The following is a 25,507-nucleotide window of genomic DNA, read 5'->3' as shown; positions in this document are numbered from 1 at the left end:
AGCGCAGCAGCTGCGTCCTTGCCACAGCCCCGCCCTCAGAATGCCCGGTCACGCCCCCGTTGTGCCTCGCCCAGCCCCATTGGCGCTACGCCACAGTTTGAATCCCACCACCATGGGAACCTGTTACTAAAATTTTTGGATCCCACCACTGACCCCACACATCCAACTCTACTGCCTTACTCTAGAGAAAAGTTACCCAGCATGGGGCCTGGGGGGCACAAGGGCTCCCACCAGTACTTTCCTCAGTGCCTGCTGAGCTTTTCAGAAAGTGGGGTGGGGCCATTGTGGGGCAGGGATTGCTATTGGCTTCCCTCATTCAAATTCCTCAGTTTCCGATGGAGGATCAGGAGGACCAGGAAGCAACCGGGTTTCCTTAGTCGCTGTGTGGTTTCAGTCCCACGTTGGGATTTCCTCCTTCCTAGGAGGTGTGATGAGGGAGGCATCCTGTTTGGCTCCGCCTCCTGTCACAGCCATTTTGGATCTGACCCTGCTTCTTGTGGAAGACATTTTGGGATGGATCTCACCACCCCCTGTCCAAATTACAAAGGTGCTTGCACCCTCAAGAAGGCTGGGGACCCCTCTTCCAGGTTATGCCCACACACAGAGATGGGGAGAGATTTTCAGGGCTTGATATCTCATCCCGCAATTGCAGCATCAGGTATCCCTTTGCCTCCCAGTCGATATGGAGAGGACGGCCAAACGAAATAAAATGGTCGGCCAAATATCACCGCAGCCTTTTTTGCAAGCCGGGCCTTATTACGGACACGTCACACCGCAGTCAGCTGTGGGAACCCAGCGCAGACTCCTTTTGCATAGCTCTGGGAGAGCAAAGCAGCGAACATTCACCTTTCTATTTATCCTCCTCCACGCCTCCCCGGTGCCTTAACCTTTAGGTCCTCCCGACAGCCGGAGCCTTTATCTCACCATTTGAGGCTTGATAAATAAAAGGCCACCTTCCAAGCCTGAGATTGTTTGTGTACACAGAGCCGCGGAGGAGAAGAAGATGAATGATTTATCGCTGGGCTGAATAGGAGAGGAGGCGAGGGGGTCCCCCAGGTTCCTCCGCACAACCAGGAATCTTTCTGAGAGCGACTGCAGCTGCAAGAGTGCTCTTCAATTCCTGTGCGTGCTCTTCAGCTCTTTAAGTCTTCACAAACCCTCCAGGCTCCCAGGAGAACGCAACACATATCCGCAGTATTGAAGAGAGAGCCTCAGAGCAGAACAGCTGGCCGAGCCAGGCCCCGCTTCATCCGCCTGTTCCTTTCCACTTCTGATTACGTTGTATGCAAAAGGAGAACCATGTTTGGGGAAAGGGGAGAAAATAATGTCAAAGGAACGCACCGTTCGCAAAAACAGAGGCAATCGGGGCATTTCTATTTTGACAGTGACTAATGCTTGTCAGCATGCAATATGCTCTGGCACCAGATCTTGAATGCTATTTTGAACATTTCAGGATATTCTGTTTGGAGGGATTCTTCTGGTCTCAGAAGTTCCAACAGTGTCCAACTCTGGTGCTTCAGATGTTCATGGACTACAATTCCCATCAGCCCCTGCTGGCATGGCCAATTGGTCTCAGAAGTTCCAAAGGTGTCCAACTCTGGTGCTTCAGATGTTCATGGACTACAATTCCCACCAGCCCCTGCTGGCATGGCTAATTGGTCTCAGAAGTTCCAAAGGTGTCCAACTCTGGTGCTTCAGATGTTCATGGACTACAACTCCCATCAGCCCTTGCTGGCATGACCGATTGGTCTCAGAAGTTCCAAAGGTGTCCAACTGGTGCTTCAGATGTTCATGGACTACAATTCCCATCAGCCCCTTCTGGCATGGCCAATTGGTCTCAGAAGTTCCGAAGGTGTCCAACTCTGGTGCTTCAAATGTTCATGGACTACAATTCCCACCAGCCCCTGCTGGCATGGCTAATTGGTCTCAGAAGTTCCAAAGGTGTCCAACTCTGGTGCTTCAGATGTTCATGGACTACAACGCCCATCAGCCCTTGCTGGCATGACCGATTGGTCTCAGAAGTTCCAAAGGTGTCCAACTGGTGCTTCAGATGTTCATGGACTACAATTCCCATCAGCCCCTGCTGGCATGGCCAATTGGTCTTAGAAGTTCCGAAGGTGTCCAACTCTGGTGCTTCAGATGTTCATGGACTACAATTCCCATCAGCCAATAGCAGGGGCTGATGGGAATTGTAGTCCATGAACATATGGAACGGTCCATTGGTACTCACCCTGAAGAGGCCTTCTCCTGGACGGCGATGAGGGCATCCTGGATGGGTGATTTCCAACCTATGCTCAGGGAGGCAGGACTTAATTGATGTCACTTCCTGTGCTGGGTTGGAACCTCCCCTCGATCCCCAGTCTCGATTGACGTAGCAGTATAGCAGAATTTAGGATCTCACGGAGGTGTAACAGGAGAATGACAACAGGTTAAGGTAACATATAACACAGAACACAATGTATAATGTGAAAAACGGAGCTCCAAGGCTAACTCTAAGGCTAAGTTAAACTTTTAACTTTTTTCCAAACAGTGTAACTTAGATGGAGACTATAACTTCAGGGAGGGCCAGGATGCCCTCATCGCCGTCCAGGAGAAGGCCTCTTCAGGGTGAGTACCAATGGACCGTTCTCCTGGAGGCGATCTCGGGCATCCTGGATGGGACCTCCCCGAGCAGTGTCCCGTAACCGGGTGGGTAATTAGTCTCCGAATATGTGTTCTAAAACTCGGGTGCCAAAGGCTGTCTCTTTGGCTGAAATGGTGTGTAGCTTATAGTGTCTAATAAATGACGTAACTGAAGACCACGTGGCCGCTCTACAAATATCCTCCAGCGGGATAAGGCGTCTAAACGCTGCGTTAGTTGCGGCGGACCTCGTGGAGTGGGCTGTAATCCCCTGAGGGACTGGAATGTTAGAGGCTTTGTATGCTTCCACAATGCAGGTTTTGAGCGTGTAACTGAGGGATGCTTTGGACATCTGTGCGCCTATATTAGGGGCGGTGACGTTAATAAAGAGGGACTCAGTGTTTCTGATAGTTTCAGTACGGATGATGAAGGCTTTGAGTGCCCTTCTAACGTCTAAGTGGTGCCAAAGTCTTTCTTTTGGGTGAGATGGTGATGGGCAAAACGTTGGAATTATGATCTCCTGTTTGAGATGAAATGTAGTGGCTACCTTTGGAATGAAGGTGGGGTCAGGGCGCATGACTACTCTGTCCCTATGGAATACGCACAGTTGTGAGTTAATTGATAGAGCTTGTAGCTCTGATATCCTCCTAGCGGTAGTGATGGCAATGAGGAATACTAGTTTCATTCGGAGCCACTTGAGGTTAATGTCCTGAATGGGCTCAAAAGGAGGTCTGGTAAGGGCTGATAGGACCGTGTTAAGTCTCCAGGCCGGGAATCTATGAATTATCGGGGGCTGTTTTAGGGAAACTCCTTTGAGAAACCTCAGAATGTCCGGATGTCTGGTCACTGGCAGTCCCTGTATTTTTTGCCATACGGTGGAGAGACCGGCTAACCTTCTCCTCAGAGTTGAACTCCTCAGACCTTCGTCAAATCCCTGCTGCAGGTACTGAAGAATCTGTGGGACAGAAGGACGTAGTGGGTCTGCGCGGTTTTTCTCTGCCCAGGAGGCGAAGTTTCTCCATGAGGAATTATATATGCGCGTGGTGGAGGCCCTCCTGGAGGCGATGATGGTGTTAATGACCTGGTTAGAATAGCCCTTCTTTGCTAGGGCCTGGCGTTCAAGCGCCAGGCGGTCAGACAGAACCACGCGGGGTTGGGGTGACGCACCGGCCCTTGTGACAGCATGTCGCTGGGTGTGGGTAACCGAAGAGGCGGAGAAGTTGCCAGTTGCAGGATTGACGAAAACCACGGACGTCTGGGCCACCACGGTGCTACTAGAATAACCTCTGCTTCCTCCATCCAAATCTTTCTGAGGAGTTTCGGTAGAACTGGGGTTGGAGGGAATGCGTAGAGTAGGCCTTTGGGCCATGGGCTGGTTAGTGCATCTGTTCCCTGTGCCTGGGGGTGGAAGTACCTCGTGAAGTAACGTGGCAACTGCGAGTTGTGAGGAGATGCAAAGAGGTCCGTGGTGGGCTGGCCTAGTGTCTGTGTTATCTGAAGGAAGGTTCGGGGATGTAGTTGCCATTCTGCCTCGACTAGTGACTGTCGGCTGAGCCAGTCCGCCTCGATGTTGAGAATGCCCTGTATGTGTTCTGCCATAAGGGACTGGAGGTGTATCTCCGCCCAGGATAGAATGGCTGTCGCTTCCTGATGAAGACGCCGGGATCGCGAGCCCCCCTGATTGTTGATGTGGGCTTTGGCGGAGATGTTGTCGGTTCTGACTAGAAGATGGCAGTTCTGGAGTTGCGGCTGGAAGTGGTGAAGGGCCAGGAGAATGGCCCTCATTTCTAAGATGTTGATCGGCAGGCGAGCGAGAGGAGCAGGCCAAGTCCCTTGTGCGATGTCCCCTTGTAGGGAGGCTCCCCAGCCGCGAAGGCTGGCGTCTGTGAAGAGTTGCGGTCGATGTGGGTAGAGGTAGACTTTTCCCCGTGAGAGGTTTTCCCGCTTGGACCACCAGAGCAGGCTGTCGCGAAGTTGTTTGTTGGTCTGCAAGGACCTGTCCCTTTTTTGCATGATCTGGAGCTGGTAAGGACGTAGGAACAACTGCAACATCCGGGCATGGAACCTGGCCCACTGTAACATGTCTATCACTGATATGAAAAGTCCCATCAGTTTGGCCAGTTGCAGGAGAGAGGCTTTGTTGGTCGAAAGAAAAGGGATGACCGTTTTCTGGATTTTGGCTATCTTGGATGGTGGGATGAAAAGGCGGTTGTGGAGGGTGTCCACGATTGCCCCCAGGTGTTCCATCCGAGTGGAAGGGTTCAGAGAGCTCTTCTGTAGGTTGACAAGGAAGCCGTGTTTGCGAAGAGTGTGCATGACTAGCTGCAGATCCTGTAAGGCCTGCTCTTTGGATCGCGACCTGACTAAGATGTCGTCTAAGTACGGGTGAATATGGATGCCCTGTTCCCGGAGGGCCATGATAGGGGCTAGGAGGACCTTCGAGAAAACTCGAGGGGCGGTGGCAAGTCCAAATGGAAGAGATTTGTATTGGAAGTGGTCTTGTCCCACTGCAAACCGAAGAAATCTTCTGTGTAGAGGATTGATGGGAATATGGAGGTAGGCCTCCGTGAGGTCCAAGGAGGTCAGGAAGTCGCCTGGACGGAGTGCCTCTACGATGGACCTGAGGGTTTCCATCTTGAACCTGCGCAAACGGATGAATCTGTTCACATAGCGGAGGTTGAGGATGGCTCGCCAGTCGCCGTTCCTCTTGGGGACGGTGAAAAAATGCGAGTAGACGCCGCACGAACGTTCTGAGGTGGGCACCGGTTCGATTGCTTGAATGCGAAGTAGATGACGGATTGCCTCCTGGGTTCTTTTTTGTTTGTCCGGATTGCATTGGAGAGGGTAGGTGCGGAATCTGCATTTTGGGAGAGCGGAAAATTCTAGGAGGTACCCGGATGTGACCACCTCCCTGGTCCACTGGTCCACATGGTCGCCTGTCCACTGATGGTGAAAGTGTTGCAGGCGACCTCCCACTGGTATGTGATGGTAGTCAGGATTTGGCGGTTCTGTCATACTGGAATTGTCTGGCTCCTCTGCCCTGCTGGCGATTGTAGGGACGAAAGGAACTGTTGAAAGTATTGCGTCTGCGAAATGTTTGCTGTTGCTGTTGAGGTTGCTGAGGGAACCAACGTTTACCATCTCTGGGCGCCCTAGCAAGTGTGCGTTGTGTACGAAAGGTGTATGGTTTGAAGGAAGAGGATGTCTGATCAGACCTGACGTATCTCGGCATGGATTTTTTGTTGCCCTTGGTTTCCACTAGAACAGCATCTAGTTCTTTTCCGAAGAGGCGGGAGCCGAAGTAATCAAAGGTGGAGACGACCTGTTTGGAGTGGAAGTCGGCTGACCATGCTTTTAACCAGGCTTGTCTTCTGACCACCGTGCCAAGTGCTAGGGCCCGTGAGGTTAGCATTAGGGCGTCGAAGGTGGAGTCTGCCCAATAGGAGACGGCCTTCATGACCCTTTCCACACCCTCTCTGAGACCTTGAGCTTCAGGAGGGAGCATGAGAAGGAGGCGACGTAACCACACAATGGTGGCCCTGGCCACTGTAAAAGTGGAGGGATGATGGGCTGAGAGCTCCCTGATGGATGCGAGGGCTACAGATCCTACTACGTGGATCCGTTTGAGAAAGAGACATCAGCTCTGGGCGCATCTGTAGCAGATCCCTTCAGAGTTTGCTCTTCCCCCGATCCCCCTTGAGTAGCCAGAGGCCGCCAGACTGGAGAGCCACGACTGGGGCGTCGACCAGGGGTGTTTTGATGATGTTGTGAATGTGCTCAGGGAGCACGTAAAGGCTTTTGAGGAAGGAAGGACAACTCTTACTAGCCTCTAGATTGAGCCACTCTCTCTTAATCCTCCTTTCGAAGAATTCTGGTAGGGGAAATGCAGGAGGAGCCTCCTCAGACTGGGGGAGGATTCCCTTCTTCCCCTTGGGGACGCCTTTGACTGACTTTTTAGAGGTGGAGGGGCCCTCGGGGTCCTCAGCATCTACGGGATCTTGCAACTCCAAGGCTGAGATGGCCTTGGCCATAAGGGGGGCAAGGTCCTCTTTTTTAAAGAGTCTAACGCACTGTTCATTGGGCTCCTCACAGGTCTCCTCAGGCTCAGAAAAATGCTCAGATGAGTCCCCTATTTCCCCTTCACTGGTACCCTCCTCCTCAGGGAGATTAAGGGGATCCCTATAGGCTGGGGTGGCAGGAGGGGTGGGGTGGGAGAGGGATGAGGAACTAGAGTGATGTCTAGGCCTGTGAGCCTTCTTGGGGTGGGAGTGCTTTTTTCCCTTCCGTTTGGCTTTTTTCTCCTTATCATGCTGTCTGATCTCCTCCCTCATGGCTGTTCTAAAAAATCCCATTAGTGCCTCTGGGGAGGTACTGGTCCAGGAGGAAGGATCAGCAAAGTTGGGGGCTGCTGAAGAGCAGGAGGGCCCTCCCCTCCCCATACCCCCTGGATCTTGCCTGTAAGGAGAAGACGCGGGAGAATCCTCAGGAAAAATGGCGTGCGCGCCTTGCTGGCTGGCGCGCGAGTCGGCCACGCCCCCCCCCTCCGTTTCGCGGCTTTCTAAGGCGTCCGAAACTGAGGCGCAAAACGGCTCCGTTGAGTCTCCTGGGATGCCGGTGCGAGCTTCACCATCCGCGTCCCTGAGTGGGACGTTGGTGCTCTGGCCTCTGTTCTGGGCTGCGGGAGGCTCCCGGCGCGCTTTTTTGTCGGCCGGGGCTTTCGCGCCCTTTTTCCCTCCCTTGGAAGCCGCGGCTGCGGGCTTAGAGGGAGCTGCACGCGCCTCCTCCGAGGCTTCTGGCTGGCTGGGCTCTTGCAATCCGCGACGGGTTGCAGCCCTCGTGCTCTCGGCTGCAGACTTGCCGAACGAGTCTGGGGGGGGGGAGAAGGAGCGCGCGTAGGTGCGCTGCTCGGCCATTGCCCTAGCCGCCTGCTGGTAATTAAGTGCTATGCGGCTGAAGGGAAGAGGGATGGAGACAAACAGGTAGACAAACTCACAGTAGACAAGAACACGTAGGGAGAAGAGAAAGTAGCTTGGGCTGGAGCTCCAGACAAGCGCTGCACTCCCTGCTGTAGGCAGGAAGAAGACTGGGGATCGAGGGGAGGTTCCAACCCAGCACAGGAAGTGACATCAATTAAGTCCTGCCTCCCTGAGCATAGGTTGGAAATCACCCCATCCAGGATGCCCGAGATCGCCTCCAGGAGAACACCAGAGTTGGACACTCCTGGGTTTACCAATATCTGCTCATGAAGCTGCTACCAGATTTCGTCTGAAGCTTGAGGTGAAATCCGAGGCTCCTCATAACCAGGGAACCTACAAGGAAGTCAAAATATTTTTTTCAAAACTAGCAATGGTTTTCAGAAGGAGGAGATGCACACATCCTTAATTCAGGTAATCAGCTAAGCTGCAGGGTGGTGTCAGCATGGTGTAGTTAAGAGCGGTGGTTAGGAGCGGTGGACTCTAATCTGGAGAACCAGGTTTAATTCCCCATTCCTCCACATGAGAAGCGGAATTTATCTGGCGAACTGGATTCATTTCCCCGCTCCTCCGCATGAAGCCTGCTGGGTGACCTTAGGCCAGTCACAGTTCTCTCAGAACTCTCTCAGCCTCACCTGCCTCACAAGGTGTTTGTTGTGGGCAGTGGGGGGAAAGGAAGATGACTGTCAGACACTTTGAGACTCTTTATGGTCCAGAAAAGCAGGGTATAAAAACAAGATGTTCTTCTCTTCTTTTTCATCAGTTGTCGGTCAGCCTCTCGCCAGCACTGGAAGCCCTACTGGAAGTCTAGGAATAGTGAAGAAGCACTCCATATAAGGTGGTAAATTAACACTGCCACGAAACTGCACTTAAAAGAAAGGCTTTAAAATGTGTTTAGGGCCTTTAAACAAGGAACAGAGCGGACAAGCGGTGCTAAGCCAGTGAGGGGGAGGGTTAGGGTTAGTTAAATAAAATAAATATAATAAAGACCCATTCCAGTCAGATTAGCAAGCCTTTCTAAGGATGCCACTCAGTGGCCGATGCCGCTTCCAAAGATGGCATCGCAGGGGCTGATGCTAGTCCCTTGCTAGACCTAAACGCCAAACCGTGAGAAAAACAGAAAAGAAAAAAAATTATAACTCATTACGCAATTCTCCCTCCTCCTTTCCCCAGTGAAATGTTAGTTCTTTCTTTGTGGTACCATTTCCTGCACTTCTAGTTCAGTGCTAAATTGCTCAACCGGCAGGGTGGGAAGCTGCTGTCTGAACCCAGGTCGGATTTCTGCCGGCAACATTAACTCTGCTTTCGGTCTGCAACAGAAGCTCTGTTTTGGCGCTCGAACGGGGCAGTCTCAGAACTGTTCGCCATCTGCAGTTAATTTATGTGAAAAATCGGTAGATTCCCCGGCCCCCAAGGATACCAGCCAACCTTCATTCCCTTGAAGTAAGCTGTTTCTTGAAATTAGCTACTTCGGCGATGGGAAAGACAACAGTGTGTTCTCCCTCTCCCCAAAAGAAGATCGAGCAACAGCCACCCGCCCGCCTTCCTCCATCAAATTTCATATTCTTCCTTATAGAGTCACACACACAGTCTACGATCCTAAGAATCCGAAACCTAGCAACCCAAGGCCATCTACAAAAACAGCACCCGACATTGGCTGACACTAGCAATTACCTTCAGACTGCAGATACACGGCCTGCTATTGATCTGTTCCTAGAGGGAAGGACAAGATATCCAGTTTTTTTTTTAAAGTGTCACATTATTAAATTCCAAAGGATAATAGCATCACTTCAGAGAGCTGCTATTCACGTCTTTCAGACACTGCCTGTTTTCACCTTTTTGAAAAGAGAGAGAGAGGCGGGGGAAGAGACCACTGGGGGGGGGGGAACCCCAATAATATTAACAAAACCCTATCCGAATGCAAGAAGCGCACATTGCCGTTCTCGGGGAACAAAGACCCGTGAATAGTAGACAGTACAACAAGAAGAAGAGTTTGGATTTATATCCCCCCTTTCTCTCCTGCAGGAGACTCAAAGGGGCTTACAATCTCCTTGCCCTTCCCCCCTCACAACAAACACCCTATGAGGTAGGTGGGGCTGAGAGGGCTCCGAGAAGCTGTGACTAGCCCAGCGTCACCCAGCTGTGTGGGAGTGCACAGGCTAATCTGAATTCCCCAGATAAGCCTCCACAGCTCAGGCGGCAGAGCTGGGAATCAAACCTGGTTCCTCCAGATTAGATACACGGGCTCTTAACCTCCTACGCCACTGCTACTACTAGCCAATGTCCATCACCAGTAGCCAAGAAGGGGCTGCGCTTATCCTCACCAGTCCTCCCAGTGTTCCAAAATACACTTCTGCCACCATGACTCCTCTTTCCAATATACATCTGTGCACATATCATATGCTTTATACAGAACCAGACTACTGCTTCATCCCACTATGGTCCACTCTTAACTGGTGATGGCTCAGGCAGAGGTTAGTGCTGCTATCCCAGATCCTTCTCTCAGGGAAGAGGCAGGCCTTTCATCTGAATATGGGCCTTTCCATATGAAAATAACATGTTCTGCTACCGAGCAACAATTCCCAGACCATTTTAGAGGGGATTAGACAGATATAGGTAGGAGAGGTCTATCAGAGGTTACTAGCCAGGGTGACTAAAGGGAACTTTCACATCCACTGGCAGTAAACCTCTGAATACCAGTACCACAAGGCAACATCAGGAAAAGGCCTCAGCCTCTCTGCCCTGTTGTTGGCCCTTTAGAAGAACTGGATGACCGCTGTGTGAGGCAAGATGCTGGACTAGATGAACCACTGGTCTGGTCCAGCAGGGCTCTTCTTATGTTCTTATGAAGGCCTCGGCCTCTCTGCCCTGTTGTTGGCCCTTTAGAAGAACTGGATGACTGCTGAGTGAGACAAGATGCTGGACTAGATGAACCACTGGTCTGGACCCAGCCAGGGGCTCTTCTCTATATGTTCTTATAGAAGGCCTACGGCCTCTCTGCCCCTGTTGTTTGGCCCCTTTAGAAGAACTCGGGATGACTCACTGCGTGAGACAAGATGCTAGACTACATGAACCACTGTTCTGATCCAGCAGGGCTCTTCTTTTGTGCTTATGAAGGCCTGGAAGCCTCTCTGCCCTGATTGTTGGCCCTTTAGAAAGAATCAACTGGATGACCACTGCATTGAGATGCAAGATGCTGGGGACTAGATGAACGTTCACTGGTGCTGGTCCAGCAGGGGCTCTTCTTATGTTCTTATGAAGGCCTCGGCCTCTCTGCCCTGTTTATTTGGCCACTTTAGAAGAAGACTGGATGACCACTGCATGAGACAAGATCCTGGACTAAGATGAACCACTGGTCAATGGTCCAGCAGGGCTCTTCTTATGTTCTTATGGAAGGCCTTCGGCCTCTCTGCCCTGTTGTTGGCCCCTTTAGAGAAAGAACTGGACGCACTGCTGGGAGTTAAAGGACAAGATGCTGGACCCTAGATAGGAACCACTGGTCTGGTCCAGCAGGGCTATGTTCTTATGTTCTTATGAAGGCCTCAGCCTCTCTGCCCTGTTGTTGGCCCTTTAGAAGAACTGGATGACCCTCGCGTGAAGAGACAAAGATGCTGGACTAGATGAACCACTGGTCTACTGGTCCAGCAGGGCTCTTTCTTATGTGCTTTCTATATGAGAGGCTCCTCGAAGCCTCTCTGCCCTGTTGTTGGCCCTTTAGAAGAACTCCGGATGACCACTGCATGAGACAAGATCACTGGACCAGATGAAACCACTGGTCTGGTCCAGCAGGGCTGCTTTCTTATGATGTTCTTATGGAAGGCCTTGGCCTCTCTGCCCTGTTGTTGGCCCTTTAGAAGAACTGGATGACCGCTGTGTGAGGAGCAAGATGCTGGAGACCCTAGATGAACCACTGGTCTGGTCCAGCAGGGCTCTTCTTATATGTTCTTATGAAGGCCTCGAGCATCTCTGCCCCTGTTGTTTGGCCCTTTAGAAGAACTGGATGACCACTGCGTGAGACAAGATCCCTGGACTAGATGAACCACTGGTCTGGTCCATGGCAGGGCTCTTCTTATGTTCTTATAGAAGGCTCCTCGGCCTCTCTGCCACCTGTTGTTGGCCCCTTTAGAAGAACTGGATGACCCACTGCGTGAGACAAGATGCTAGACTCAGATGAACCACTGGTCTGGTCCAGCAGGGGCTCTTTCTTTTGTTCTTATGGAAGGCCTCGAAGCCTCTCTGCCCTGTTGTTGGCCCTTTAGAAGAACTGGATGACCCACTGCGTGGAGACACAAGATGCTGGACTAGATGAACCACACTGGGTCTGGTCCCAGCAGGGGCTCTTCTCTTATGTTCTTATAGAAGGCCTCGGCCTCTCTGCCCTGTTGTTGGCCACTTTAGAAGAACTTTCGGATGACCACTGCATGAGACAAGATCCTGGACCTAGATGAACCACTGTGGTCTGGTCCAGCAGGGCTCTTTCATGTATATGTTCTTATGGAGAGGAGGCCTCCGACCTCTCTGCCTGCCCTGTTGTTGGCCCTTTAGAAGAACTGGACGACTGCTGAGTGAGACAAGATGCTGGACTAGATGAACCACTGGTCTGGTCCAGCAGGGCTATGTTCTTATGTTCTTATGAAGGCCTCAGCCTCTCTGCCCTGTTGTTGGCCCTTTAGAAGAACTGGATGACCACTGCGTGAGACAAGATGCTGGACTAGATGAACCACTGGTCTGGTCCAGCAGGGCTCTTCTTATGTGCTTATGAAGGCCTCGGCCTCTCTGCCCTGTTGTTGGCCCTTTAGAAGAACTGGATGACCACTGCATGAGACAAGATCCTGGACCAGATGAACCACTGGTCTGGTCCAGCAGGGCTCTTCTTATGTTCTTATGAAGGCCTTGGCCTCTCTGCCCTGTTGTTGGCCCTTTAGAAGAACTGGATGACCGCTGTGTGAGGCAAGATGCTGGACTAGATGAACCACTGGTCTGGTCCAGCAGGGCTCTTCTTATGTTCTTATGAAGGCCTCGGCATCTCTGCCCTGTTGTTGGCCCTTTAGAAGAACTGGATGACCACTGCGTGAGACAAGATCCTGGACTAGATGAACCACTGGTCTGGTCCAGCAGGGCTCTTCTTATGTTCTTATGAAGGCCTCGGCCTCTCTGCCCTGTTGTTGGCCCTTTAGAAGAACTGGATGACTGCTGAGTGAGACAAGATGCTGGACTAGATGAACCACTGGTCTGGTCCAGCAGGGCTCTTCTTATGTTCTTATGAAGGCCTCGGCCTCTCTGCCCTGTTGTTGGCCCTTTAGAAGAACTGGATGACCACTGCGTGAGACAAGATGCTGGACTAGATGAACCACTGGTCTGGTCCAGCAGGGCTCTTCTTATGTTCTTATGAAGGCCTCGGCCTCTCTGCCCTGTTGTTGGCCCTTTAGAAGAACTGGATGACCACTGCATGAGACAAGATCCTGGACTAGATGAACCACTGGTCTGGTCCAGCAGGGCTCTTCTTATGTTCTTATGAAGGCCTCGGCATCTCTGCCCTGTTGTTGGCCCTTTAGAAGAACTGGATGACTGCTGAGTGAGACAAGATGCTGGACTAGATGAACCACTGGTCTGGTCCAGCAGGGCTCTTCTTATGTTCTTATGAAGGTTCGGCCTCTCTGCCCTGTTGTTGGCCCTTTAGAAGAACTGGATGACCACTGCGTGAGACAAGATGCTGGACTAGATGAACCACTGGTCTGGTCCAGCAGGGCTCTTCTTATGTTCTTATGAAGGCCTCGGCCTCTCTGCCCTGTTGTTGGCCCTTTAGAAGAACTGGATGACCACTGCATGAGACAAGATCCTGGACTAGATGAACCACTGGTCTGGTCCAGCAGGGCTCTTCTTATGTTCTTATGAAGGCCTCGGCCTCTCTGCCCTGTTGTTGGCCCTTTAGAAGAACTGGATGACTGCTGAGTGAGACAAGATGCTGGACTAGATGAACCACTGGTCTGGTCCAGCAGGGCTCTTCTTATGTTCTTATGAAGGCCTCGGCCTCTCTGCCCTGTTGTTGGCCCTTTAGAAGAACTGGATGACCACTGCGTGAGACAAGATGCTGGACTAGATGAACCACTGGTCTGGTCCAGCAGGGCTCTTCTTATGTTCTTATGAAGGCCTCGGCCTCTCTGCCCTGTTGTTGGCCCTTTAGAAGAACTGGATGACCACTGTGTGAGACAAGATGCTGGACTAGATGAACCACTGGTCTGGTCCAGCAGGGCTCTTCTTATGTTCTTATGAAGGCCTCGGTCTCTCTGCCCTGTTGTTGGCCCTTTAGAAGAACTGAATGACCATTGCATGAGACAAGATCCTGGACTAGATGAACCACTGGTCTGGTCCAGCAGGGCTCTACTTATGTTCTTATGAAGGCCTCGGCCTCTCTGCCCTGTTGTTGGCCCTTTAGAAGAACTGGATGACTGCTGAGTGAGACAAGATGCTGGACTAGATGAACCACTGGTCTGGTCCAGCAGGGCTCTTCTTATGTTCTTATGAAGGCCTCGGCCTCTCTGCCCTGTTGTTGGCCCTTTAGAAGAACTGGATGACCACTGCGTGAGACAAGATGCTGGACTAGATGAACCACTGGTCTGGTCCAGCAGGGCTATGTTCTTATGTTCTTATGAAGGCCTTGGCCTCTCTGCCCTGTTGTTGGCCCTTTAGAAGAACTGGATGACCACTGCATGAGACAAGATGCTGGACTAGATGAACCACTGGTCTGGTCCAGCAGGGCTCTTCTTATGTTCTTATGAAGGCCTCGGCCTCTCTGCCCTGTTGTTGGCCCTTTAGAAGAACTGGATGACCACTGCATGAGACAGTTTGCACAGTGCGATCAGACCATTCCATGTTCTCCACAGCACTAATTTTATTACATGAGATATTGATATTTACAGATATGGATTTTGACCAGAGATAATTTTACAGTGCTTTTTTTGATTGCAAAATTCCAGGAGCAATGGAGTTTACAATAAGGCCTGGAGAAGAAATATGTGCAGCATACCCATCCCTAAGAGGCTGGTATGTATTTCTACACAGCAGGGGAGTTACAGTGCATGTGTGCACCCAGCCAAATCGATGGAGATGTCAAGACCGCAAGGAGGTTCCAAGTGGGGGCTCACATTACGACTTCCTGTATTCAATCCTTTCCACCTTCACTTCGTTCCTGATAAGCTGGTACACATAAGTTACAACTGTGGAGGCCTGAATGTCCATCAGAACAAATGATGGAGTGATGTTTCTGTCCAGGGCACTGTAGGCTCCTGTGGCTGATCCAGGGTTGATAAAGAACTTGTTCTGATGCTCAAGAGCCTCAAATTTATGGGTGTGCCCTGAAAGGAGGATGTCCACATTCAGCTGCCTCTGCAGAACGGCCAAGCTGGCCATATCGCCCCAAGGGATAACTTGATGGCCGTGGATCAGACCAATTCTAAAATGCCCAACAGTAACAATTTTCTGCTCTGGGTAACTCAGGCCCTCGTCAAAGTCCCCTCTGACGACATGAACGTCCCCTGCCAGCGTCTTCAGGTAATCATAGCTGTCTTTGATACAGAGATTCCCAGTGCAGAGGATGTGCTGGATCTTTCCTGGGACCAGAAGTTTCTTGAACTTGGCTGGGAGGCTGGAGCATCGATGCGGAATATGAAGATCTCCTAGCACAAGCACCAACATCCTGCTCTGCTCCTTCAGCCGTCTTCCCTGCTCTGCATCTGACAAACTCCCCACTGCATGAGACAAGATCCTGGACCAGATGAACCACTGGTCTGGTCCAGCAGGGCTCTTCTTATGTTCTTATGAAGGCCTTGGCCTCTCTGCCCTGTTGTTGGCCCTTTAGAAGAACTGGATGACCGCTGTGTGAGGCAAGATGCTGGACTAGATGGACCACTGGTCTGGTCCAGCAGGGCTATGCTCTTATGAAGGCCTCAGCCTCTCTGCCCTGTTGTTGGCCCTCCAGAGAAACTGGAGGGCCATGGTAGGAGACAAGATGCTGGACAAATGGACCACTGGTCTGGTCCAACAGGACACTTCTTATGTGCATGGGTACCACCAACTGGCCGGTCAGCCAGTCTCTCACTGGCTTATTCAAAATACTGTTACCTCAAGCAGGATGCATGGACCACTGGACCCAGCATGGCAGAGGTCCTCCTTGGGGATTATTCATCATGTCACCACACCAGAGTCCACTGGATCATAGAAGATGTTAACCAGGAACCTCCAGACATGTAATGCAAGGCAACAACAACAGTTCCTTCTCACACACCCGACTGGCCGTTCCTATTGCGGATTCCTCTTCCAGACGGAAGGGAGCAAGCTTGTTTTCTGCTGCTCCAGAGACCAGGGCCAGGAGTCATGGGTTCAAGGTGAAGGAAAAGAGATTCCACCTAAACATTAGGAAAAACTTCCTGACAGTAAGGGCATTTCGACAGTGGAATGCACTACCTTGGAGTGTGGTGGAGTCTCCTTCTTTGGAGGTTTTTAGGGAGAGGCTGGATGGCCATCCATCAGCAGTGCTTTGATTGTGTGTTCCTGCATTGCAGGGTGTTGGACTTGATGGCCCTTGTGGTCTCTTCCAACTCTATGGCTCATTCCGCACATGCAGAATAATGCACTTTCAAACTGCTTTCAGTGCTCTTTGAAGCTGTGTGTAATTGCAAAATCCACTTGCAAACAGTTGTGAAAGTGCTTTGAAAACGCATTATTTTGCATGTGCGGAAGGGGCCTATGATTCTATGACTACTAGGCTGCCCAACTTCTTTCACTTAGGGAACTGTTTCCATACAGAATTGCCACTTGCATTCCCCCAAGCATATCCCGGGAGCGTGACCTTCTGAGAACACTCTACCCGTGTGTAGCAACAGCCCCAAAAGGCCTTCACCGATGTGACCCACGAGCACGACCAATAACATATCTCACACTCCCTTGTGGCGGCACACTGCGGAGAAAGGGCAAATGGAGTCCAAGCTACGCTTAAGGGAAAGCCATCGTGATTGTCCTCCTCAATATACCCTTGAATGCCCCAGAACATCACTTGAGATCTGAGAAGCCCCAGGAGAGCCCCTCCCCCCGTGTGTGTGTGTGTGTGTGTGTGTGTGTGTGTGTGTGTGTGTGTGTGTGTGTGTGTGTGTGTGTGTGTGTGTGTAAAAAAAGGAGGAAAAACCACAAGGATGCTTCTAGGTAACCCCATTAGAGGAGACGTCAAGCATGCGCTATCAGAGGAGTGCGCCGAGGCATGAATGCTTTTGCCCCCGAGGTGCCTCGCATTAATGGGCCCCTCAGCAGGGCCTGTCAGCTAGAGAGACGGAGCCGGGGTTTAGCCAGGCCTGCTTGAGTTTCAGATGGCGGAACAGCAACACACATTGATCCATTTGTCGTCTGGTGGGTTGCCATGGAGACCACAAGTCATCGCCTCCCCCCCCTTCCGCCCCCCCCCGACCGCCCCCCCCCTTGCCGTTTTTCAATTGACAGCTGGGCACTTGGGAGACGGTTTCCAGCACGATGGAAATTAAACCCACCCAAAAAAGTGGGGAGGCAAAAAATAAGGAGGAAGGAAGGAAGGAAGGAGGTGTAGAGGCTTATTTTATAATTTTTAGCCTGATTTAAAAAAAAAACACATGAAAGGCTTGGGTTTAGCCTGAGGCCAGCCTCTCCGCCTCCCCCATCTCGCTATTCACTCACAGTTCACCTCATGAAATAAATATTACTATAATTGAGTAGGCTTTCTGAAATGCCACTCTATGGATTTTCCCAGCACTCTAGCCAAAGAGGCTTACGGAGGGGGGAGCCATTGCTGTTCCGGGGATGGCACAAAACTTAGGGCTGCGCCCCTCGCCGGCTCTTAGCGCAAGTGCCGAGTCCCGTAAACGTTTAAAAATGGCGCACGAGGGCATGGGACGAAAGCGAGAGGACCGCAAGCCCGTCTGGGACCTCGGGAACTTTCGCCTTCTAATTAAAATTTCAATTTAGACCAGCCGCGAGGCAAGAGGAAAATAATATTGCTAAGTTTCCAGCACTTTACGAAGAAACACAGGGCAGTGTGTGTATGTGTGGGGGGGGGCATGCAGACAATTATAGGGTTCCCAGGCTCCCATTTTAATCATCGCAATGACCCACAGAGATTATGACCAGCCCAACATTTTAATGAGTCCAATAAATGAATATTTTTGAATGGTATTTATTGTTGCCTTGGGTCATTTCTAAGTTGGTCTCCAGCAGATATTTCCTCACTAATCCACTCATGTGCCGACCCAGTGTTGATCGTCGCTGTGGGAGAAGAGGGGGTTGTGTTTGAACCTGGAAGTGATGGATCACAGTCAGGACACCCCCAATCTCTATGGTAAGGGTCATAGAGCTTTGAGCTTTACCATAGAGATTTGGGGTATTCCTAGAGCAGTGGTGGCGAACCTTTGGCACTCCAGATGTTATGGACTACAATTCCCATCAGCCCCTGCCAGCATGGCTAATTGGCCATGCTGGCAGGGACTGATGAGAATTGTAGTCCATAACATCTGGAGTGCCAAAGGTTCGCCACCACTGTCCTAGAGCAACACCCAGAAGTGACTTTCCTTACGGGTTTGGCTGAAGTCCCCACCACCAGTTTCTCTTGTCATGATGATCAGCAGGTCTGGCAACCCTACAGTCAGAAGAAAGGTAGGGTATATAAATAGAATCACCCAGTATGATTTCTGGCTGAGCAGAGACTGGGACTGTCACAGTGTGAAACCATCATATCATATGGACCCTCTTTAAAAATCAACAAAAAAGCCTTTAAAAAGGCTCATCTAGGCAAATATCTCAAAAGCCATCTAGAATCAGCCTTCAAAAATTAAACATCCTTATAGAAAGGGTATGTGTGGCTACCAGCCTATGCCTCATCAAGTCTTAGCCTCATATCTTGAAGCAGTGGTGGATCCAAACATTTTAATAACAGGTTCCAATAGTGGTGGGATTCAAACAGTGGGGCCGCCGCACACACACACCTCCAGTTCCTATAGGGCAGGGAGGTTGCTTTAGTAACCCCTTCTCGGCACTCGGAAAAAATTAGTAACCACTTCTAGAGAAGTGGTGAGAACTGGTTGGATCCCACCTCTGTCTTGAAGAAGAAGAAGAGTTTGGATTTATATCTCCCCTTTCTCTCCTGCAGTCTCCTTGCCCTTCCCCCTCACAACAAACACCCTGTGAGGTAGGTGGGGCTGAGAGAGCTCCGAGAAGCTGTGACTAACCCAAGGTCACCCAGCTGGCGTGCGTGGGAGTGTACAGGCTAATCTGAATTCCCCAGATAACCCTCCACAGCTCAGGCGGCAGAGCGGGGAATCAAACCCGGTTCCTCCAGATCAGAATGCACGAGCTCTTAACCTCCTACGCCACTGCTGCTCCAAAGTGAAAGCCCTGAAGACCTTTGTGTTCAGGAAGGTTCACGGGGGACTAGGGATCCCTCAAATATCCCAGACGCAGGATACCTGGGGCTTGAAAATGTGAAGCGCACATCCGATGCCAGGACACATGCTTGCAACATCTGCAAAAGCATCAAAACTGAGGGGTGAGAGGATCACCACCCCTCTGTAGACCACAGTAAACAGCCCCTCATCTTGGCTCCCCATAGTAGCTCCAGATCCACCTGCTAAGAAGTAACGGTCCTGTTCTCGTGGGAGAAGCGACACCTAAACAGCCAAATCCGTATAAAAGCGGCCTCTTTTGTGTTTTGCACACAAAAAAAGAATTCTCTGAAAGCTCCGACATACGGAGAACGGTGCAAAGAGAGATTAGAAGCAATGCAGGGATCCAAGCCAGTTATGTGGGAGAGCCGCAAGGACAGGTGATAAGAGCCAAAAGAGAAGAGGAAAGGAGGGAGCTCCTCCGGGGCTGCAGCAAATCTTATGAAGACGGGATGTAAAATGACGCCCAAATCCAATCCCAGGCCGGCATGAGGCATTTCCTTGAAGGTTACCTCTAATAAGTGCTGTCAACTTGCCAGGCATAGATGGTCGCAGAGCATTTTATTCCTTCTCTGCCACTCCAGCACAGACACGCTTTCTTCTGAGGGGAGGGCGGCTGTCTGATGATTGTGACAATCCGTGACGGGAAAGAAAACCCTGCAAAATTAAACCCATGCTGTGTGTCACAGAAACTGCAGAAGTGTTGTGCTGGGTGAGAGGAGAAGGGAAGGAAATCTCAGAATAAAACGGAAAAGGGCAGCAACTGGGCCTGATCTAAATCGGGAGTCGCAACGAAGCAGGTTGCCAGGGCCGTTCTGCCTCCAAAGAGGACGGTCCCTTATTACGTAACTTTCGTTTCCACATCTTTCTGCTTAAGCTCAAGTTCAAGCCCTATATTGAGTAAGCCACAATAATCCTCTTAGGAATTCCCCCGCGTCCTAGCTTGAACAGACCTGCAGAAGGCAGCGGACAGACGGACGGGGGTTGCCTCCAGTTAAAAAAAGAACACACAGGCGGCACACATTTATTTATAACCCGAGGAAACGAGAAGACGGAGATAGGATACCAGGGACTTGGGCCGGGTAGATGCAACCTCTCTTGCAAGATCACCGAAAGTAGATCTTGCACAGGGAAATACCCTTAACCCCCCAAAAAAGAGGGCTTCCGTTTTTCCACGGACTTTTCGTCTTTTGTTTTGTTTTGGCTTAAGTGTTGTTTGCTTAAGTAAAACAAAAATTGAAACACAAGCCAGAGTTTATTAACCAGATTCAACAGAGGATACACAGGTCTTAATCAAAGGTGACTAAAAAGAACAAATCCGTCACCAGTGGGCAGTTAAGAACTTTTTATGTGAGGAATGATTACATAATGATTATGTGAGGAATGATTACATAAATTTGGTTCTTTTCGACCCAAAAAATTACCAAAACGGGTCAGTACAGGCTTGATGATGAGTATTTTTATGATCTAATAACTTTTGTAAGCGTAACATGCTAAAGACCATGCAAAGCCCATTCCCACAGAATGGACGACGCCCACTACTTTAGGCAACTTTTGGAAAAAGTAGATGTATGTGTTGATAACTATCAACTGCAAACGCTAAAGAGAAATTCTATGGATAGACCCTTGGCTTAGAACCTATCAACATTTTTGAGATGACATCTCATGTTCTATTCATCAAGCTGGAGTTACACAAAAAACAAGTAAAGAAGTGAATGTAGATATTCTTGAGTGGCAAGGCCAAACAAAACCTCCATCTCCAAAACCTGGTAACATACCTCACTGACAAAGACTGAATTGTAATGAGCAAGCAGAAGGAAAAAAATCAAGGTGTTGAATAAATACTTTATTGTTATTGCACGATCCAGATGCATCTCTTAGGTCCCTATGATTTTTACAAATATATTTTCTAAACTAGCGGGGCCTGGCCACGCGTTGCTGTGGCAATTGTCCTTCTCATCACAGTCCGCAACCCACACAGATGTCCATGCAGGTCCAATGATCCCCAGCATAGTGGCTAAGAGCAGGTGCACTCTGATCTGGAGGAACCGGGTTTGATTCCCAGCTCTGCAGCTTGAGTTGTGGAGGCTTATCTGGGGAATTCAGATTAGCCTGTGCACTCCCACACACGCCAGCTGGGTGACCTTGGGATAGTCACAGATTTTCTGAGCTCTCTCAGCCCCACCTACCTCACAGGGTGTTTGTTGTGAGGGGTGAAGGGCAAGGAGGTTGTAAGCCCTTTGAGTCTCCTACAGGAGAGAAAGTGAAAGTTACCTGCATGTGTGTGTAGGGGGAACCCCACCTGATGTCTCACACGGCAAAGTGTGTATGTGTTTCACTTCCACTCATATTACCTACCAGTATTACCTATTTACTGTTTTCACTGCTCATCTCTGCCCATCTGTGCGAACATCCTAAGGGCATACCAACCCCTCAGGCCACAGACAGGCTACACAAACATTCTAAGGGTGACAGTTAAACACAGCCAGCTTCATGGCCTGGTGCGCCAGGAAAAAGACGTTTTACCTGGCTCAGGTATGAACTTTTGGCGATTTGAAGGTCTGATTACCTGCCCGCAACAGGGAGGGATGTCATGTGAAAATTTGGGGGCGATCCGTCCAGCCGTTTCGGCGTTAGGGAGTCACCAACAAATGGATGGTTAGCTTTTTATATATATAGATGAACTGTATTTGGTTATATATACATGTGTGTGTGTGTGCGTTTTACGTGCTGTTTTTTTCCATGAGGGCATTTTCCCCGACTACAATAGATCCCGTGACAAAGTCACAGGCAAAATGCACTAGGATCAGGAAATAACAATAAAGAATTTATTCAACACCTTAATTATTTTCTCCTGCTTCCTACTGATGGTGTGGCCCTTACCTCTTCCCAAGTGTAAGGGGCCCAGGTACTTCCTTGACCTAGGATGGAAAGACACATAATAACTATTAGTGGTCCTCCTACCTGAGTTTGGTGTTATGTGTTTGTATGCTTTATTGAATTCTTCTAAATATTACTTTAAATTCTGTCTTAATATTCAAATATTTTAACGTTTTCATGCTCACTGGCTTAGGGACCCTATTTGAGTGGAAAGGCAGTATACATTGTTAATATATATACATATATATTCTTCCTTTATATCCTGCATTTTCCCCCAATGGGAAAAACGGCTTATATCAGTGATGGCGAACCTTTTCGAGACCGAGTGCCCAAATCGCAACTCAAAACCCACTTATTTATCGCAAAGTGCCAACATGGCAATTTAACCTGAATACTGAGGTTTTCGTTTAGAAAAAAAACAGTTGGCTCCGAGGCATGTGTTACTCGGGAGTAAGCTTCGTGGTAGTCGGTGGCTCTGCTTTGAAGCAACTGTGCAACTCTTCCAACGGTGAATCACGACCCTAGGAGAGTTTACTCAGAAGCAAGCCCCATTGCCAGCAACCGAGCTTACTCCCAGGTAAAGGATCACGCTTTAGCTCTTCACATGAAAATCAGTGGGGTTTAACAGCGCTTAACAGGGTTGCCTACACTGCTTCCTCAAAACTAGGTCTTAGGTTTAATGCTAATAATCGAGCCCAGTGGCCCAGGCCAGCCTAGATGCGGGGGGGGGGGGGGCAACTCTGTTTGCACGTGCCCACAGAGAGGGCTCTGAGTGCCACCTCTGGCACCCAGGCCATAGGTTCGCCACCACTGGCTTATATCCTCCTCCTGTCCTCCATTTTATCCTGACAGCAACTCTGTGAGGGACATTAGGCGGAGAATAAGGACAGCTGATCCAAGGTCACCCAAAGTGGGAATTCGAACCTGGATCTCATAGACTCCAGTCCCTGCAGCACATAAGTTCAGCCTCCCTATGCGCACCTGGATACACACAAACACCATTCATTACAATGACAGGCAGTTATTAAATATCTCTGTTAGTCGGCTTCTCATTCAAAACAAGCCACCGCTTCCAAGAGACTCTGCAGGCGTGCTAGGTATTCCTTACCTGACACATGCAGTAAATGTAAAGGGCATTACCAGTCTGAATCGGGTTTTTTTTTTCTTTTTTGTCTCGGGGGTTTAATTATCATGTCAGTGACGGAAGTACAAAAGGGATTTCCAGCAGTTTGGCCTCAATTAGAAGCCATGCCCCGCCAGGCACACAAGTGAAAACCTATTCTCCTATCCTGTTTGCCTCAGAGCACTTCATTCCCCATCCTCCTTCATCTAATTCAATTTAGGATGCATGTGAGGGTGCCTCGCGAAAGGCCCAGGGATATACTGAAGCTGGTGTACTTAAAAAAAATAATAATAATCAAGCTGTACCCAAGAGACTAAAGACAGAGAAAAATCATGCATCTTCTCCGTTCCGTAAAAGCGCGCTGTTTTGTTTTCTGCTTGTTTGTTGTTGTTGTTGTTGTAGAAGAAGAAGAAGAAGAAGAAGAAGAAGAAGAAGAAGAAGAAGAAGAAGAAGAAGAAGAAGAAGAAGAAGAAGAAGAAGAAGAAGAAGAAGAAGAAGAAGGAGGAGGAGGAGGAGGAGGAGGAGGAAGGAGGAGGAGGGAGGAGGGAGGGAAGGGAGGAGGAGGAGGAGGAGGAGGAGGAGGAGGAGGAGGAGGAGGAGGAGGAGAAGGAGGAGGAGGAGGAGGAGGAGAAGAAGAAGAAGAAGAGGAGGAGGAGGAGGAGGAGGAGGAGGAGGAGTTTGGATTTATATCCCCCCTTTCTCTCCTGCAGGAGACTCAAAGGGCTGACAATCTCCTTGCCCTTCCCCCCTCACAACAAACACCCTGTGAGGTAGGTGGGGCTGCGAGAGCTCCGAGAAGCTGTGACTAGCCCAAGGTCACCCAGCTGGCGTGTGTGGGAGTGCACAGGCTAATCTGAATTCCCCAAAGAAGCCTCCACAGCTCAGGCGGCAGAGCGGGGAATCAAACCCGGTTCCTCCAGATTAGATACACGAGCTCTTACCCTCCTACGCCACTTCTGTTTTGGGATGGACAGGCCTCTCTGACTGGGCTAGACATCAGGACAAAAACAAAACACCACTTTGCTGCTATAAAAACGTACACCAAATTTGCCATTACATTTCTCCAAGAGGCATAACGGCAAGGCTCTTTAAAGAATTTGGAACGCATTCTTTACTTATTGAGATGTCTGTTCCACTGTTATAGTCCCCAAAAGCTTTCTAAACCTGTGCATGGCTTTAAAAAAAATCATTAAAACCTTTGCAAGCCTTGCCCTTAAAATAATAATGTCAAAACTAGCCTTTCTTTTTCAGTCTGTCAGCCAAGAAATCCCTGCAGAATTACCTCAGAGCTGCTGTGTGTGATTGTGTGCTGTGTGAGAGATTCTTAGACGTGCTTAAAGGTGCAAATAAATTGCACACCAGGTGTTGGCAACAGGTCTGTTGAACTTAATCACTGCTCTGCGCAAAACAGGGCATCTTCTTTCTTGCCTTTCTATCAAAATGCTCGAGACGGCCGTCAAAACACAAGGCAAAATAAATACCTTGTTTTGTAAAATCCAAAATTAAAAAAAACAGCAACAGCTACATGAATGATCAAACAGGAACAAACAATACCAAAGCACAGCAACAATACATTGAAAGTCCACAGCTAAACGCAATAAACCCACAGCAGACTTCACAACACAACAACACATTGGCTATCTCGCATCAGCGTTTCAGTTTTATCGACAGTGGAAGCTGCCCCCTGTAAAATCTAGCACAGGTAGCCCAAAAGCAAACTGAAATAGCCAACGACAGATACCAAAGTATTAACAAAGGTTACACCAATTAAGTCTACTGTGGAAGTCTACCACAAGAATGGCAGAACCATCAAGAACGTATTTTCCTGATTGGCAGGACTCTATAGGAACAGATGGCACTTTAGACAACAGGCTGTTTAAAGGTTAAAATCAGCACCTTCAATCGAGCCCAGAAAGAAAATGAATACAAATGCAGATCTCTTAAGACAGGTTCAGTCCAGGCTAGCCTAATCTCGACAAATCTCGAAACTGATGGGAGACTACATCGAATACAATCTTCAGAGAATCTGGTGGTATTAAAGATGCCAGCCACAGATGCAGGTGAAACGTCAGGAGAAAATACTACTGGAACATGGCCACGCAACCCGGAAAACCAACAACATCCTAAGTTCGAGATTGCTTTGCCAAGGCAGACAATAACAAACCACTGTGGAACATCTCTTGCTTTCAAAACCCCCGAGAGTTGGCATAAGTTAGCTGTGATCTGATGGCAAAACATAAAATAACAGCAACAGCAGTGGGGGTGTAACCGACAACATCCTGGCCGCATTGTTTTGGAGCAGCTGAAGGAATTTTAAAGAGCAGTTCCACACACAGTAAATGGCCGGCCAGATAATTTCTCTCTAGGACTCCCTAGATACCACACAGCCCATGCAGTATTGTATTAAAGTTGCACACTGCAAGCAAAACATTATAGCAATTGCCATCCTTCTTAC

General features: G+C 49.7%; 2 protein-coding genes across 2 annotated transcripts in view; both read right to left on the bottom strand.

Annotated features, from left to right (window-relative positions):
- The window catches only part of NCOR2 (nuclear receptor corepressor 2), a 343,452-nt gene that overhangs the window by 295,166 nt on the left and 22,779 nt on the right, over positions 1 to 25,507 (bottom strand). The gene's annotated exons all lie outside the window — the stretch shown is intronic.
- On the bottom strand, positions 14,740 to 15,588 carry LOC125443007 (vacuolar protein sorting-associated protein 29-like). Its single transcript, XM_048514839.1, has 2 exons — positions 15,578 to 15,588; positions 14,740 to 15,292 (listed from the first exon to the last, which is right to left on the bottom strand). The coding sequence occupies exons 1-2, from the start codon at positions 15,586 to 15,588 to the stop codon at positions 14,740 to 14,742; spliced, it is 564 nt and encodes a 187-aa protein (XP_048370796.1).

This window comes from Sphaerodactylus townsendi, linkage group LG13 (assembly GCF_021028975.2).
Source record: "Sphaerodactylus townsendi isolate TG3544 linkage group LG13, MPM_Stown_v2.3, whole genome shotgun sequence".
Classification (NCBI taxonomy): Eukaryota; Metazoa; Chordata; class Lepidosauria; order Squamata; family Sphaerodactylidae; genus Sphaerodactylus; species Sphaerodactylus townsendi.
The sequence above is the reverse complement of the archived record's forward strand: the minus strand, read 5'-3'. Positions and strand labels throughout refer to the sequence as shown.